The sequence below is a fragment of the Mustela erminea genome, chromosome X, assembly GCF_009829155.1.
Source record: "Mustela erminea isolate mMusErm1 chromosome X, mMusErm1.Pri, whole genome shotgun sequence".
NCBI classification, from domain to species: domain Eukaryota; kingdom Metazoa; phylum Chordata; class Mammalia; order Carnivora; family Mustelidae; genus Mustela; species Mustela erminea.
In genome coordinates, this window is record NC_045635.1 from 73,598,381 (window position 1) to 73,614,973 (window position 16,593).

The following is a 16,593-nucleotide window of genomic DNA, read 5'->3' on the forward strand; positions in this document are numbered from 1 at the left end:
TGGCCATTGCTGCTATAAACATTGGGGTACAGATGGCCCTTCTTTTCACTACATCTGTATCTTTGGGGTAAATACCCAGGAGTGCAATAGAAGGGTCATAGGGAAGTTCTATTTTTAATTTCTTGAGGAATCTCCACACTGTTCTCCAAAGAGGCTGCACCAACTTGCATTCCCACCAACAGTGGAAGAGGGTTCCCCTTTCTCCACATCCTCTCCAATACATGTTGTTTCCTGTCTTGTTAATTTTGGCCACTTTAACTTGTGTAAGGTGTTATCTCAATGTGTTTTTTTTATTTCTTTTCAGTGTAACAGTATTCATTGTTTTTGCAATTAGATATTTATCTGTGTAGTAAATATAAATAGAATGTATATTTCTCTGTTTTAAGACTTTTTTTTCCCTGAGGTATGACAACAGTTATAGAGCCTTTAAATATAACATAAATTTATTATAATCATCAGTATTTACCTAGGATATAATACTGCAGCTAATATACTAAAAGTCATTTTGTTAAAATGATCAGATGTTAGTTATATGCTAAATAATAATAGAAAACTACATTGATAATTGTATTAGTGTTTTATTGCTGCTATAACAAAATATGACAAGTTCAGTGGTTTAAAAAATGCAAATTTATTTTCTTACAGTTCTGTAAGTTGGATGTCTAACATAGGTATCACGGAGCTAAAATCAAGGTGTTGGCAGGACTGCATTTCTTTCTGTAGCTTCCAGGGATGAATCTATTTCCTTGATTTTTCACCTTGTAGAAGCCATCTTGGCTTCTTGTTTCTTGGCTCATAGTTCCCTTCATCCAACTTCAAAGGCAGAAATGTATCTCTCTGATTATTATTCTGTAACATCTCCCACTGACTTCCCCTTTCTGCCTCTAAGTGTAATTTTTAAAAAAGACTTTATTTGTTTATTTGTTTGTTTATTTATTATCAGAGAGAGAGAGAGACAGAGAGCACAAGCAGGCAGAGTGGTAAGCAGAGGCAGAGAGAGAAGCAGGCTCCCTGCTGAGGAAGGACCCCCCCCCCAATGCAGGACTTGATCCCAGGACCCTGGGATGGTGACTTGAGCTGAAGGCAGTGTCTTAACTGACTGAACCATCCAGGCATCCCTCTAAGTGTAATTTATCTATCTCAGAGGCCTCACTCAAATCTGAAAAATCCATTTATGATGTCATATAACATATTTACATGTGATGTAACATATTCACAGGTCTCAGTCATTAGGATGTGGAATGGATATTTTGGGGGCCACTATTTTGCCTATTACTATTCCACCTGATACAATTGTAGACACTGCAAAATGTTAACTTCTACTAGTGAAATAATAAGCCTTAACTCTTGTGCTACAATTTCTGTATTTAAATAAACAACAGTTTTCTTCGCGGAATTAATAAAATTTAGGCCTTTCATGCAAAATCAATGTGAAAATGTACAAGCACATATTTGACAAACTAATTCTTAGTGTTATGATAATTAGAATACAGATGTTGTAATTACATATAATTAGAATATTTAAGAAATTATTACGGATGAATTAAATATTTTATAGGTTAAACATTATCTGTCCCAGCATGTCTATTACCCTCTCACATTTATTGCATATAGGCATAAACACAGCAATTTGGTTTTTCTAGTGATCAAATTGGTTGAATGATTGTGATATATCAACATAATGAATAATTTCAAAGTTTTATAACAATATTCATAATCATAAAAGTCTTGATAACTGTCACAGTTACTGTAGAGATATGTGAAATATATTTTATTTTTATTCTAATTCATATTTAAAATTATAAAAATCTAAATGATACTAAGAAATTGATATTTACAGGTTTTAGTGTTAATTTGGGAAACCTATCATTGTGTCCTGGTACTACCAAAGCATTTTGCTGGCAGAATTCAGCGTAAATTCCTAAAGTCTGATAGAGTTCATGTGTATTGTTTCTATGATTTTTATTTGTGCCCAAACACTCAATATGTACCAGATGGCACTATTTGTGAGTTTTATTCCTAAGTTCTCAAATGTTTACTTTTGGAAGATCTTCTTAGAGAGTAAGATCACTCTCCAGGCTTTGGCATATACTTTATATAAATATAAGAGTTTACAATAACAATAATCTTCATTGCACACCTATATTCATAATTCTTTATGAATTTTCTAGGAAAGGAAATGGAAACTAAACTTTCTTGAACCTCTTACATATATCCAGTGTGGTACTGAGTCCTTTCACGTTCTCTTATTGGCCTCCATAATATCTCATTAATTTTATAAGAACAAAAAAATATGCATTTGTCTGAAGATACAAGTTTAAGACCAAGTATCATGAGCATCTATGCTTTTGGGATAAGTGAAAGGTCAAAATTTCAAATGTTATGGACTCAACCAACCTGAAAAACTTGGTGAACAGATGAAATTCCCTATTGTGTTTACTTTTGTGTCAGGAACGGATCCCAGAGAGTCTTTCTCCTGCCCCCTCTCTGGAAGAGAATCATAATCCTGAAAGTCAGATTTCCTCCCACCCCAGCAGCAGTGTGTCCAGCTCTCCCTCTCACATGGATCACCATTCAGAGAGAATGGGTAAGTATTTCATCTAAAACAAGAAATTAAAAGATATTCTTTTGGGAATTTCTTCATTAGTCAATAGAAGTGGGAGAAAGAACGTGGAGGAGTTGATGCCTCCTTAATAAAAATGACTTTTTAAAGTGGTCTTTTTTTTTTTTTTATTGCTGAAGCAATATGAACAGCAAATGAAACTTGAAGTGTTAGAAGTTTCTTCTCTGGAAGGGTCTTCATTCACTGTGTCACTGGATTACTTGAGAACAATATGATGGGATCTTTGAAGAGTATATGTTAGTTCAACATATTGGTATTTAAGAGTTCATGTGATATAGGACATATGCTATATTCACAAGATCTTTGAGTAATGAAAATTAAAATATCTTTTACACAGTTGATCATTTAAGATTGATGGAAAAGTAAATCAAGACACAATTTTGGGGCACCTGGGTGGCTCAGTGGGTTAAGCCTCTGCCTTTGGCTCAGGTCATGATCTCAGGGTCCTGAGATCGAGCCCTGCATCAGGCTCTCTGCTCAGCAGGGAGCCTGCTTCTCCTTCTCTCTCTGCCTGTCTCTCTGCCTACTTGTGATAGCTCTCTGTCAAATAAATAAAAAAAATCTTAAAAAAATAGATACATTTTGCCACAATCTCAATAACTTAGGTAAAAATATTTAACATGTTTTTCCTTTTTAAAAAAAAATATCTTGGAAGTCTCACACCATAGACACTATCCCAGTAATACTAAAACAGTATTGTCAGTGATGTAGTATGTTGGAGACTTGAATCTAGCCATAGTTCTGGAACTGAGTAGCTATGAGACCATGGGTATGTCACTTAATCATCATGAGTTTCTTTATTTTATATATGGAAATAATTACTGCCATGCCTAATGCACTGGATTTTTGTGAGATCAAATGAAATAATTAGTGAAAAAACTCTTGAGAAGTTTAAAGTACTCAGGAAGTGTGAAGGATGACCACTATTTTTGTCTTTGTAGATTTACCCTGATTGTTTATTATCCCTTGATGTCTGATTTTCCTTAGGTAAACAGGTATTATCGAGTGCATTCAGTTGTAACAATTCTCATTTTGTATATAATAATTATGAACCAAATGAGACAGGTAAAATATTTATTAATCTTTTGTATCTATACAATCCAATTTCCTAAATATCTATTTCCTTTAGGAAAAAATATTTCTTTTTTTTAAGATTCAGTTTGTTTATTTGAGAGAGAGAGAAAGTAAAAGAGAGCATGAGAGGGGAAAAGATCAGAGGGAGAATGAGACTCCCCATGGAGCTGGGAGCCCAGTGTGGGACTTGATCCTGGGACTCTGGGATCATGACCTGAGGTGAAGGCATTTGCTTAACCAACTGAGCCACCCAGGAATCCAAGAAAAATGATTTCCCTTCCTGTTTTAGTCTTACTCTGTAAAGACATTCTTTATATGAAATCTAAGGTTTTATAGTTCATAACAGCAATTGCTTTAAGCCATTCCAAAATTGTGTTTTTTATTTGTTTGTTTGTTTGTTTGTGGGTAGGAGAGGAATTTGAGGGATTTGCAGAGGTGTTAGTTTATGAATTTGTGCTGGGGAAGGGTGAAGTTTATTTCTGCCTTTTAGAAATTTATCCAGGTTTTATTTAGCCTGTGAATATTATATATTGTTTGTGGCTAATAGTAAGACCAAAGAGTCTCAAATCTGGCTTCCCAGTATAATCACTTATGGAGCATTTACAAATTTGGATGCCCAGGTTACATGCTCAGAGTCTGATTTACCTAGTCTGGAATAGAGCCTGTTTTGTTTTGATTTTCAGTGTCTCCTCACGAGATTCTAACCTGCAGCCAGAGTTAAGAACCACTGAGCTAGAACTTGAGGCTAGTGGCTCTAAGGCAGTAAGTTTAATTTCTGGAAGAGGTGATGGTTTTCTAGCTTTACTTTATTACAGCTTTTGGACACAGATTACCTGGTTGTAACAAAACTGTGTGCAACTGATTTAAGGAGTCTGAGAAGCAGATATAGCCAGATGACCACTAATGAATTAAGAAACAAAACACTCATTATTATGTCAGGATAATCTTTGTATTGATGAGGGGTCGGGGAGAGAAATGAGAGAGAGAATTATTTATTAGGGGGTGGCTAAGAGCAGAACACATAAGGAAATATGCTATATGATAGGTATACTGAAAGGGAATGGTATCTTACACTTAGAAGTAAAGTCAAATACTTCTAAAGCAATGTAATATCCTAAAAAATATATTAACCACATAAAATATTTCTAATTCCACTCGCAGTAATTAGGCTGTCTATGCACATTCGCAGGTGTCTTGAGCATAATAGTGAAATTGTCTATAAATGAAAAAAAAGTTTGAGGATTTGTGGGTTAAAATGACTATAGAGCAAAACAATTATTTTAAGATTTTATGTATTTATTTGAGGATGAGAGACAAGCATGAAGGAGAGGGAGAAGAAGGCTCCCCACTGAGTAGGAAGACTGACATGGAGTTCTATCCCAGGACCCTGGGATCAAGACCTGAGCCAAAGGCAGATGCTTAACCAAGTGAGCCTAACAACATAATATTTTAATAAAATATAACAAAAGAGAATTAAATGATGAACTATGAAAATTGGCATGTTTTTCCTCTTTCAATATAAATGTTTTCTGAAAAAGCCTTTATATAATTAATTACCAGAAAGTTATCCTTTACCTATTAATTTTGCTCTATGTGTTTATAAAAAAATTATATAAAATGAGTTAAATCTGTAATTATTTTAACTCATTAAATTAAGTGACAAATTCTTTCTAGAAACATTTTGGGAACTAGATTATAATTATGCAGGTAAATAGCTAATTTGCATATGATTTTTAGAAAAGCAAATATTTAAAATGACTTAAAGAAAATATGTGGGCAATTACATATGCACTGTATATTAATTCCACTTTAAAAATTCACATGACTGGGACACCTGGGCAACTCAGTCTGTTAAGCATCTGCTTTTAGCTCAGGTCATGATCTCTGGGTCCTGGGATGATGACCTTCATCAAGCTCTCTGCTCAGCAGAGTCTGCTTCTCTCTCTCCCTCTGCCTGCCTCTCTGTCTACTCATGCTCTCTCTCTCTCTCTAGCAAATAAATAAATAAAATATTTAAAAAAATGAAAACTCACATGATTGAGCAGCTTCTTGGTTTTTAAATTACATAATCATCAAATCAACATAAATGATTCCACTGTTTCAGAAATGGGGATGTATACAGTTCATGTTAGTTGTTATTGGAGTAAGAGATCTATTTATATAATATTTTCTACCTTTCCTTTGGGTATTTTGCAAAGAAGTTACTCAGTTTTGTGTTTCATTTATAGCTATGATGCCCAACAATAGAGAGGAACTTATTGTTGATCAGAATAATGGACCAACAATCAAAAAATTCCAAAGGGATAATAAAGGTAATATGATTTTTGCTTATTTGATGGACATATAAATATTAGATAGCAACTGAATTAACATTCCAGTGCTGTATATTGCATCTACATATTCTAAACAGAATATATTTATACTGGCTTCAGATAAATTCTTTTAGTAGTAAAAAAAATGTGTTTGCCTGTAGCTTGTTTATTTAATATCAATAAATTACATATCAGCCTGAAGTTTTTCTGTGCTTGTGATTGGAAACTACACTTTAAGGCCTTTTATAATGCCTGATCAGAAACATCTGACTCTTAAGTTATTATGTATGCACTTTGTTAACTAAGTTTAAGTGACTCACCATTTGATAGTTACATGTGAAAAAAACATGTTGCTGTCATGAAGAAAAGATGTTCCCCCAACAATCAAAAGAGATTTTTAAAATATATGCTTATCTGGACATTTCAAAGGAAAGCCTAGCAAGTTACTCCAACCAAGTATTTACCTGAGTGTTGATAGATATGATACCAATCTAGCTTTTGATCCATTGAGGTACATGTATCATTTCTTCACAGTGTTCAGTTTTCTCTTAGAATATCAGTTTAAAGAAGGTAGGGAGAGTAAGAATTTCAAAGTCATGCTATCTTGATATAAAAACTGAGTATAATTTTGTTTAAAAGACTAAAGGATAAGAAAAAAAGAAAACATACTGGCATGTGTTATAGGCTATACATTATGTCTTTCATTGTGAATTAAACAGTAACTCTAAGCTAAAAAGCATAAGCTAACATGAAATTTATCAGATCACGAAATGGCCTGTTTGTACTTCAGCATAGGGTATATTTTTCTATTTCTACTAGTCACAATATATAGAAAAAATGACTTCATGACCCGAAGAGTTAATGGAGAAATTTTTTCTTTCTTCTGTAGACTGAACTTCTCCCTAATTACATAGATGAGCATTTTAGTTAGAATTTGGAATAATGTATGATTTTAATTTCATTGATCCATGGTTGGTTTCCTTGCCACATGTTTAGTCATTTCTTACCCAAACGCTAAAAGGCTATACCCTCTGGGGCTCCAAGATGTAAACGATTGATTTAAGAACACTTCCCAGAATAGAAGAAGCCAGTTTTAATATATTAAAATACCCAAGCTCTTATACAGGTAATGGTATTCTAGTTAAAGCTGAAATTTCAACCCAGCAACAATTTGTTCCTGAGACCTCTTTACCATGAAGTCATGACTATTTGAAGGACAGTGTGGTAGTAAAACAACTTTTCTAGGAAAATCTCCAGCTGCACATGATATATGTGATTCTATCAGAACTGCAAAACCCATAAGTCAAAATGGCATTTAGGGCTGGCCTGTGTGTTGCAGTGCTCCAGTACACAGTACTGTGTCTTATGAAAAATAAGCTTGTTGGGGCATCTGGGTGGCTCAGTGGGTTAAGCCTCTGCCTTTGGCTCAGGTCATGACCTCGGTCCTGGGATCAAGCCCTGCATCAGGATCTCTGCTCAGCAGGGAGCCTGCTACTCCCCCTCTCTCTCTGCCTGCCTCTCTGTTTACTTGCAATCTCTATCTGTCAAATAAATAAATAAAATCTTTCTAAAGAATCATGGGGAGAAAGCCATGAGTTCTGTCAACAGATGAATGGATAAAGAAGTGATATATATATACACAATGGAATACTATGCAGCCATCAAAAGAAATGAAATCTTGCCATTTGAGACAACGTAGATGGAACTAGAGGGTATCATGCTTAGCGAAATAACTCAATCGGAGAAAGACAATTATCACATGATCTCCCTGATATGAGGAAGTGGAGATGCGACATGGATGGTTAAGGTGGTAAGAGAAGAATAAATGAAACAAGATGGGATTGGGAGGGAGACAAACCATGAGTGACTCTTAATCTCACAAAACAAACTGAGGGTTGCTGGGAGGAGGGGGGTTTGGAGACGGGGGGTTATGGACATTGGGGAGGGTATGTGCTATGGTGAGTGCTGTGAAGTGTGTAAAACTGGCGATACACAGACCTGTACCCCTGGGGATAAAAATATATTATATGTTTAAAAAAAAAGTATAGATAAGAAAAAATGCAAGAAAAATAAATAAATAAATAAAATCTTTAAAAAAGTAGCTGGAATGCTAGTATAAATGTACAATAACTGTTTTTCATAAAATACACAATAGTATGTACTGGTATTTCTGAATCTCTTGCTTTGGGAATGGCAGTTTTACTCATTTCAATCAAATGGATTGGTCACACATTCTGATGAGGTCATTGATAGGAGTGGCATATTAAACTGTACCTAGGTTATAGTGGAAAACTTTCCTTTAAATGTGACATTTGATGTCAAATCCTACCAGTTATATATGTGATATTAAGATAAAATATATTTTCTTCAATAAATCTGAGTTATTAAAAGGAAGTAAAGTTAAAGTAAAAGTCTCAACATCATCAAATATGACAAGTAAGCAGTTAATACACTTGTGGCAAACCTATGTTTTCACATCTGTTTTGAGTAATAGCATCATTATTTTTAAAATGATTTATAGCTCTGGAAATTATAAAATGCCACCTTTGCTATTATGTGGAAACTTTAGAAAAATGAAGAATTACCATTCAAGTAATACTGGGTGATAGAACAATACATGCCTCGATAATTTACATTTCTCCTTGAATTTTCATATGCAGCCATTTCCACCTCTCTATAGTCTGGGATTTCCTGACAGTGATTTCCATTTAGACTCTGTACAAAGTGACTTACCGAATTGGTATTTTAGTTTTGACTCAAGTATTTTGACTAAACAGATCAGTTAAGAGAAACCTCTGATTTTATTTTTCCACAGACCTTGTCAAACAAATTGACAAATAAATAAAATATTAGGAAAAAGAAAGAATTCCAGAACTGATTGTTAAAAACCATGTAACACATGCAATTTAATTTTTCAAAGAGAAAGAACAAGCAGAGGGAACAGCAGGAAGAGAGAGAAGCAGACTCCCCACTGAGTGGTGAGCCTCACACAGGGCTTGATCCCAGGACCCTGGGATCATAACCTCAGCCAAAGGCAGATGCTTAACCAAATGTGTCACACAGGCACCCCAGTTCTGGAATTCTTTAGAGTAGAGCAGTTGTGACTATTCACTGTAGTTTAAACCATGTGGAAGCAAAGGCATAGAGCAAGATCATCTTCACATGGCAGCCAGTGGTTTCTCAAGCCACTAGCATGAATAGAGGTTACTGATATTTTGAATTTTGTACTTGTATTTGCATGTGTACTTGAGTTTGTTTATTGGTAACTTTACATGTATAAGAAGCATTGATGATCAAGTCTGGTATTCTACAGGAACAGTGAAAAAATAAATTTAACAACTAGCCCAAGACTTGAGTCCACTAAACCATTACAGTATAAATCAGTCCACAGGATACAGATGAAAAGCAATAATTTTAACTTTCTTTGATTGTAAGAATCTAAAGTATATCTCATCTAAAATTAAAGTATTATCATGTTTGTTTTTTATACAAATGGACTAATTTCAGTTTAGAGCAGAATTTGGGCTATATGTTGACACCAATAATTTAAATGTTCTCTATTCAATCAAATGATTTGCTCTTTCTATTTCTTTTTTTTTTAGTTGTTATTTATTTATTTTGTTTTTGTGTGTGTTCCAAAGTTCATTGCTTATGTACCATACCCAGTGCTCCATGCAATATGTGCCCTCCTTAATACCCATCACCAAGCTCACTCAACCCTTCACCCTCCTCACTTCCAAAACCCTCAGTTTGTTTCTCAGAGACCCCAGTCTCTCATTGTTCATCTCCCCCTCTGATTTCCCGCAACTCACTTCTACTCTCCAACTCCCAATGTCATCTGTGTTATTCTTTATGCTCCACAAGTAATTGAAACCATATGATAATTGACTCTCTCTGCTTGACTTATTTCTCTCAGCATAATCTCCTCCAGTCCCGTCCATGTTGCTACAAAAGTTGGGTATTCATCCTTTCTGATGGAATCATAATATTCCATTATATATATGGACAACTTCTTCTTTACCCATTCATCTGTGGAAGGGCGTCTTGGCTCTTTACACAGTTTGGCGATTGCGGCCATTGCTACTGGGAACATTGGGGTACAGATGGCCCTTCTTTTCACTACATCTGTATATTTGGGGTAAATACCCAGATGAGCAATTGCAGGGTCGTAGGAAAGCTCTATTTTTAATTTCTTAAGGAGTCTCCACACAGTTTTCCAAAGTGGCTGGACCAACTTGCATTCCTACCAACAGTGAAAGAGGGTTCCCTTTTCTCTACATCCTCTCCAATACTTGTTGTTCACTGTTTTCTTGCTTTTGAACATTCTAACTGGTGTAAGGGGGTATCTCAATATCCATGCACTCGTGTGTGTGTGTGTGTGTGTGTGTGTGTGTGTGTGTGCGTTTAAGATTTTATTTATTTGACAGACAGAGATCACAAGTAGGCAGAGAGGCAGGCAAAGAAAGAGGAAGGGAAGAAGGCTCCCTGTCGAGCAGAGAGCCCGATGTGGGGCTCGATTTCAGGACCCTGGGATTATGACCTGAACAGAAGGCAGGGACTTTAACCCACTGAGCTACCCAGGTGCCCCTCTCAATGTGGTTTTGACCTAAATCTCCCTGATGGCTAATTACCATTAGCCATCAGGGAGATTTGTAAATTAGCCATCAGGGAGATTTGTATGTCTTATTTGGACAAGTGTCTGTTCATGTCTTTTGCCCATTTTTTGACGTAAATATCTGTTTTGTGTGTGTTGAGTTTGAGGAGTTCTTTATAGATCTTGGATATCAGCCCTTTGTCTGTACTGTCATTTGCGAATATTTTCTCCCATTCCATGGGTTGCCTCTTTGTTTTGTTGACTGTTTCCTTTGCTGTACAGAAGCTTTTCATCATGACAAAGCCTAAAAAGTTCATTTTCGCTTTTGTTTCCCTTGCCTTTGGGGACATGTCTTGGAAAAAGTTGCTGTGGCCAATGTTGAAGAGGTTACTGCCTATATTCTCCTCTAGGATTTTGATAGAATTATGCCTCATGTTGAGGTCATTTATCCATTTTGGGTTTATCTTTGTGTATGGTGTAAGAAAATGGTGTAAGAAAATGGGACATAGCTGTCCCATTTTCCCAGCACCATTTATTGAAGAGACTATCTTTTTTCCGTTGTATATTTTTTCATTCTTTGTGAAAGATTATTTGACCATGGAGTTGATGGTCCATATCTGGGCTCTCTACTCAGTTCCACTGGCCTATTTGTCTGTTTTTGTTCCAGTACCATGCTGTCTTGGTGGTCACAGCTTTGTAGTAAAGCATGAAATCAAGCAACAGGATACACCTAGTTTTGTTTTTCTTTTTCAACATTTCTTTAGCAATTCAGGGTCTCTTCTGGTTCCACTCACATTTTAGGATTGTTTGAAAAATGCCAGTGGAATTTTATCAGGATGGCATTGAAAGTGTAAATTGCTCTAGACAGTATAGACAATTTAACAACGTTTATTCTTCCAATTCATGAGCATGGAATGCCCTTCCATCTTTTTGTATCTTCAGTTTCTTTCATGAGTGTTCTGTACAGATCCTCGAGTACAGAACCTTTACCTCTTTGGTTAGGTTTATTCCCAGGTATCTTACGTCTTGGTGCTATAGTAAATGGAATCCATTCTCTAATTTCCCTTTCTGTATTTTCATTGTTAATGTATAGGAAAGCAACTGATTTCTGTAGAATGATTTTGTATCCTGCCACATTACTGTATTGCTGTATGAGTTCTCATAGTTTGTGGGTGGGCTCTTTTGGGTTTTCCATATAAAGAATCATGTCATCTGCAAAGAGAGATAGTTTGAGTTCTTCTTTTTCCAATTTGAATACCTTTCTTTATTTTTGTTGTCTGATTGCTGTTGATAGGACTTCTAGTACTATGTTGAACAGCAGTGGCAAGAGTGGATATCCTTGTCGTGTTCCTGATCTCAAAGGGGAAGGCTGTCAGCTTTTCCCCATTGAGATGAGATTTGCTGTGGGTTTTTTAATAGAAAGATTTTATGCATTTGAGGAATGTTCCCTTTATCCTTATACTTTGAAAGGTTTTAATCAGGAACTGAAGCTGTATCTTCTCAAATGTTTTTTTTTTTTTCCTGCATCTTTTGAGAGAGCCATATGGTTCTTCTCTCTTCTCTTACTGAATTGCTCTATCACGTTGATTAATTTGCAAATGTTGAACCACCCTTGCATCCCAGGCATAAATCCTTCCTGGTCATGGAGGATAATCATTTTAGTGTACTTTTGGATCATATTAGCTAGGATCTTGTTGAGAATCTTGGCTTCCATATTCATCAGGGGTATTGGTCTGAAATTTTGGAAGTTTTGGTGAGATCCTTGCCTGGTTAGGGTATCAGGGTAATGTTGGCTTCATAAAAAGATCTGGAAGTTTTCCTTCTCTTTCTATTTTTTTGAAACAGCGTTAGGAGAATAAGTATTATTTCTTCTTTTAATGTTTGGTAGAATTTTCCAAGGAATCCCTCAGGACTTGGTCTCTTGTTTTTTAGGAGGTTTTTGATCACTGCTTCGATCCCATTACTAGATATAGGTCTATTCGGGTTGTCAATTTTATCCTGATTCAGTTTTGGAAGTTACTACTTTTCCAGAAATACATCCATTTTGTCTAGGTTGCTTAACTTATTGGCATAAAACTGTTGATAATAATTTCTCTTTTTTTCTATTTTTTTAAAATTTTTTATTTTTTATAAACATATATATATATATTTTTTTTTCCCTCAAGGGTACAGGTCTGTGAATCGCCAGGTTTACACACTTCATAGCACTAACCAAAGCACATACCCTCCCCAATGTCCATAACCCCACCCCCCAGCTCCCAACCCCCCTCCCCCCAGCAACCCTCAGTTTATTTTGTGAGATTGAGAGTCACTTATGGTTTGTCTCCCTCCCAATCCCATCTTGTTTCATTGATTCTTCTCCTACCCACTTAAGCCCCCATGTTGCATCACGACTTCCTCATATCAGGGAGATCATATGATAGTTGTCTTTCTCCGCTTGACTTATTTCGCTAAACATGATATGCTCTAGTTCCATCCATGTTATCGCAAATGGCAAGATTTCATTTCTTTTGATGGCTGCATAGTATTCCATTGTGTATATATACCACATCTTCTTCATCCATTCATCAGTTGATGGACATCTAGGTTATTTCCATAGTTTGGCTATTGTGGGCATTGCTGCTATAAACATTCGGGTGCACGTGCCCCTTCGGATCACTACGTTTTTATCTTTAGGGTAAATACCCAATAGTGCAATTGCTGGGTCATAGGGCAGTTCTATTTTCAACATTTTGAGGAACCTCCATGCTGTTTTCCAGAGTGGTTGCACCAGCTTGCATTCCCACCAACAGTGTAGGAGGGTTCCCCTTTCTCCGCATCCTCGCCAGCATCTGTCATTTCCTGACTTGTTTATTTTAGCCATTCTGACTGGTGTGAGGTGATATCTCATTGCGGTTTTTGTTTGTATTTCCCTGATGCCGAGTGATATGGAGCACTTTTTCATGTGTCTGTTGGCCATCTGGATGTCTTCTTTGCAGAAATGTCTGTTCATGTCCTCTGCCCATTTCTTGATTGGATTATTTGTTCTTTGGGTGTTGAGTTTTCTAAGTTCTTTATAGATTTTGGACACTAGTCCTTTATCTGATAGGTCATTTGCAAATATCTTCTCCCATTCTGTCACTTGTCTTTTGGTTTTGTTAACTGTTTCCTTTTCTGTGCAAAAGCTTTTGATCTTGATGAGATCCCAATAGTTCATTTTTGCCCTTGCTTCCCTTGCCTTTGGCGATGTTCCTAGGAAGATGTTGCTGCGGCTGAGGTCGAAGAGGTTGCTGCCTGTGTTCTCCTCAATAATTTTGATGGATTCCTTTCTCACATTGAGGTCCTTTATCCGTTTTGAGTCTATTTTTGTGTGTGGTGTAAGGAAATGGTCCAATTTCATTTTTCTGCATGTGGCTGTCCAATTTTCCCAACACCATTTGTGGAAGAGGCTGTCTTTTTTCCATTGGACATTCTTTCCTGCTTTGTCGAAGATTAGTTGACCATAGAGTTGAGGGTCTATTTCTGGGCTCTCTATTCTGTTCCATTGTCTATGTGTCTGTTTTTGTGCCAGTACCATGCTGTCTTGATGATGACAGCTTTGTAATAGAGCTTGAAGTCCGGAATTGTGATGCCACCAACGTTGGCTTTCTTTTTCAATATCCCTTTGGCTATTCGAGGTCTTTTCTGGTTCCATATAAATTTTAGAATTATTTGTTCCATTTCTTTGAAAAAGATGGATGGTACTTTGATAGGAATTGCATTAAATGTGTAGATTGCTTTAGGTAGCATAGACATTTTCACAATAGTTATTCTTCCAATCCAGGAGCATGGAACATTTTTCCATTTCTTTGTGTCTTCCTCAATTCCTTTCATGAGTACTTTATAGTTTTCTGAGTATAGATTCTTAGCCTGTTCGGTTAGGTTTATTCCTAGGTATTTTATGGTTTGGGGTGCAATTGTAAATGGGATTGACTCCTTAATTTCTCTTTCTTCTGTCTTGCTGTTTGTGTAGAGAAATGCAACTGATTGCTGTGCATTGATATTATATCCTGACACTTTACTGAATTCCTATACAAGTTCTAGCAGTTTTGGAGTGGAGTCTTTTGGGTTTTCCACATATAGTATCATATCATCTGCGAAGAGTGATAATTTGACTTCTTCTTTGCCGATTTGGATGCCTTTAATTTCCTTTTGTTGTCTGATTGCTGAGGCTAGGATCTAGTACTATGTGAATAGCAGTGGTGATAATGGATATCCCTTCATGTTCCTGACCTTAGCGGAAAAGCTTTCAGTTTTTCTCCATTGAGAATGATATTTGTGGTGGGTTTTTCATAGATGGCTTTGATGATATTGAGGTACGTGCCCTCTATCCCTACACTTTGAAGAGTTTTGATCAGGAAGGGATGCTCTACTTTGTCAAATGCTTTTCCAGCATCTATTGAGAGTATCATATAGTTCTTGTTCTTTCTTTTATTGATGTGTTGTATCACATTGACTGATTTGCGGATGTTGAACCAACCTTACAGCCCTGGAATAAATCCCACTTGGTCGTGGTGAATAATCCTTTTAATGTACTGTTGAATCCTATTGGCTAGTATTTTGGTGAGAATTTTCGCATCTGTTTTCATCAAGGATATTGGTCTATAGCTCTCTTTTTTGATGGGATCCTTGTCTGGTTTTGGGATCAAGGTGATGCTGGCCTCATAAAATGAGTTTGGAAGTTTTCCTTCCATTGCTATTTTTTGGAACAGTTTCAGGAGAATAGGAATTAGTTCTTCTTTAAATGTTTGGTAGAATTCCCCTGGGAAGCCCTCTGGCCCTGGGCTTTTGTTTGGAGATTTTTAATGACTGTTTCAATCTCCTTACTGGTTATGGGTCTGTTCAGGCTTTCTATTTCTTCCTGGTTCAGTTGTGGTAGTTTATATGTTTCTAGGAATGCATCCATTGCTTCTATATTGTCAAATTTGTTGTCGTAGAGTTGCTCATAGTATGTTCTTATAATAGTTTGTATTTCTTTGGTGTTAGTTGTGATCTCTCCTCTTTCATTCATGATTTTATTTATTTGGGTCCTTTCTCTTTTCTTTTTGATAAGTCGGGCCAGGGGTTTATCAATTTTATTAATTCTTTCAAAGAACCAGCTCCTAGTTTCATTGATTTGTTCTATTGTTTTTTTGGTTTCTATTTCATTGATTTCTGCTCTGATCTTTATGATTTCTCTTCTCCTGCTGGGTGTAGGGTTTCTTTCTTGTTCTTTCTCCAGCTCCTTTAGGTGTAGGGTTAGGTTGTGTACTTAGACCTTTCTTGTTTCTTGAGAAAGGCTTGAACCGCTATATATTTTCCTCTCAGGACTGCCTTTGTTGTGTCCCACAGATTTTGAACTGTTGTCTTTTCATCATCATTTGTTTCCATGATTTTTTTCAATTCTTCTTTAATTTCCCGGTTGACCCATTCATTCTTTAGAAGGATGCTGTTTAATCTCCATGTATTTGGGTTCTTTCCAAACTTCCTCTTGTGGTTGAGTTCCAGCTTCAGGGCATTGTGGTCTGAAAATATGCAGGGAATGATCCCAATCTTTTGATACCAGTTGAGTCCTGATTTAGGACCAAGGATGTGATCTATTCTGGAGAATGTTCCATGTGCACTAGAGAAGAATGTGTATTCTGTTGCTTTGGGATGTAATGTTCTGAATATATCTGTGATGTCCATCTGGTCCACTGTGTCATTTAAGGTCTTTATTTCTTTGTTGATTTTTTGCTTGGATGATCTGTCCATTTCAGTGAGGGGAGTGTTAAAGTCCCCTACTATTATTGTATTATTGTTGATGTGTTTCTTTGATTTTGTTATTAATTGGTTTATATAGTTGGCTCCTCCCACGTTAGGGGCATAGATATTTAAAATTATTAGATCTTCTTGTTGGACAGACCCTTTGAGTATGATATAGTGTCCTTCCTCATCTCTTATTATAGACTTTGGCTTAAAATTTAATTGATCTGATATAAGGATTGCCACTC

General features: G+C 36.2%; 1 protein-coding gene across 1 annotated transcript in view; it reads left to right on the top strand.

Moving 5' to 3' along the window:
* Window positions 1–16,593, top strand: part of DACH2 (dachshund family transcription factor 2) — an 896,917-nt gene that overhangs the window by 751,262 nt on the left and 129,062 nt on the right. The window contains exons 7-8 of the mRNA XM_032330772.1: window positions 2,452–2,587; window positions 5,926–6,009. Of these exons, the coding sequence (XP_032186663.1) occupies window positions 2,452–2,587; window positions 5,926–6,009 (220 nt within the window). The remainder of the gene's footprint in view (window positions 1–2,451; window positions 2,588–5,925; window positions 6,010–16,593) is intronic.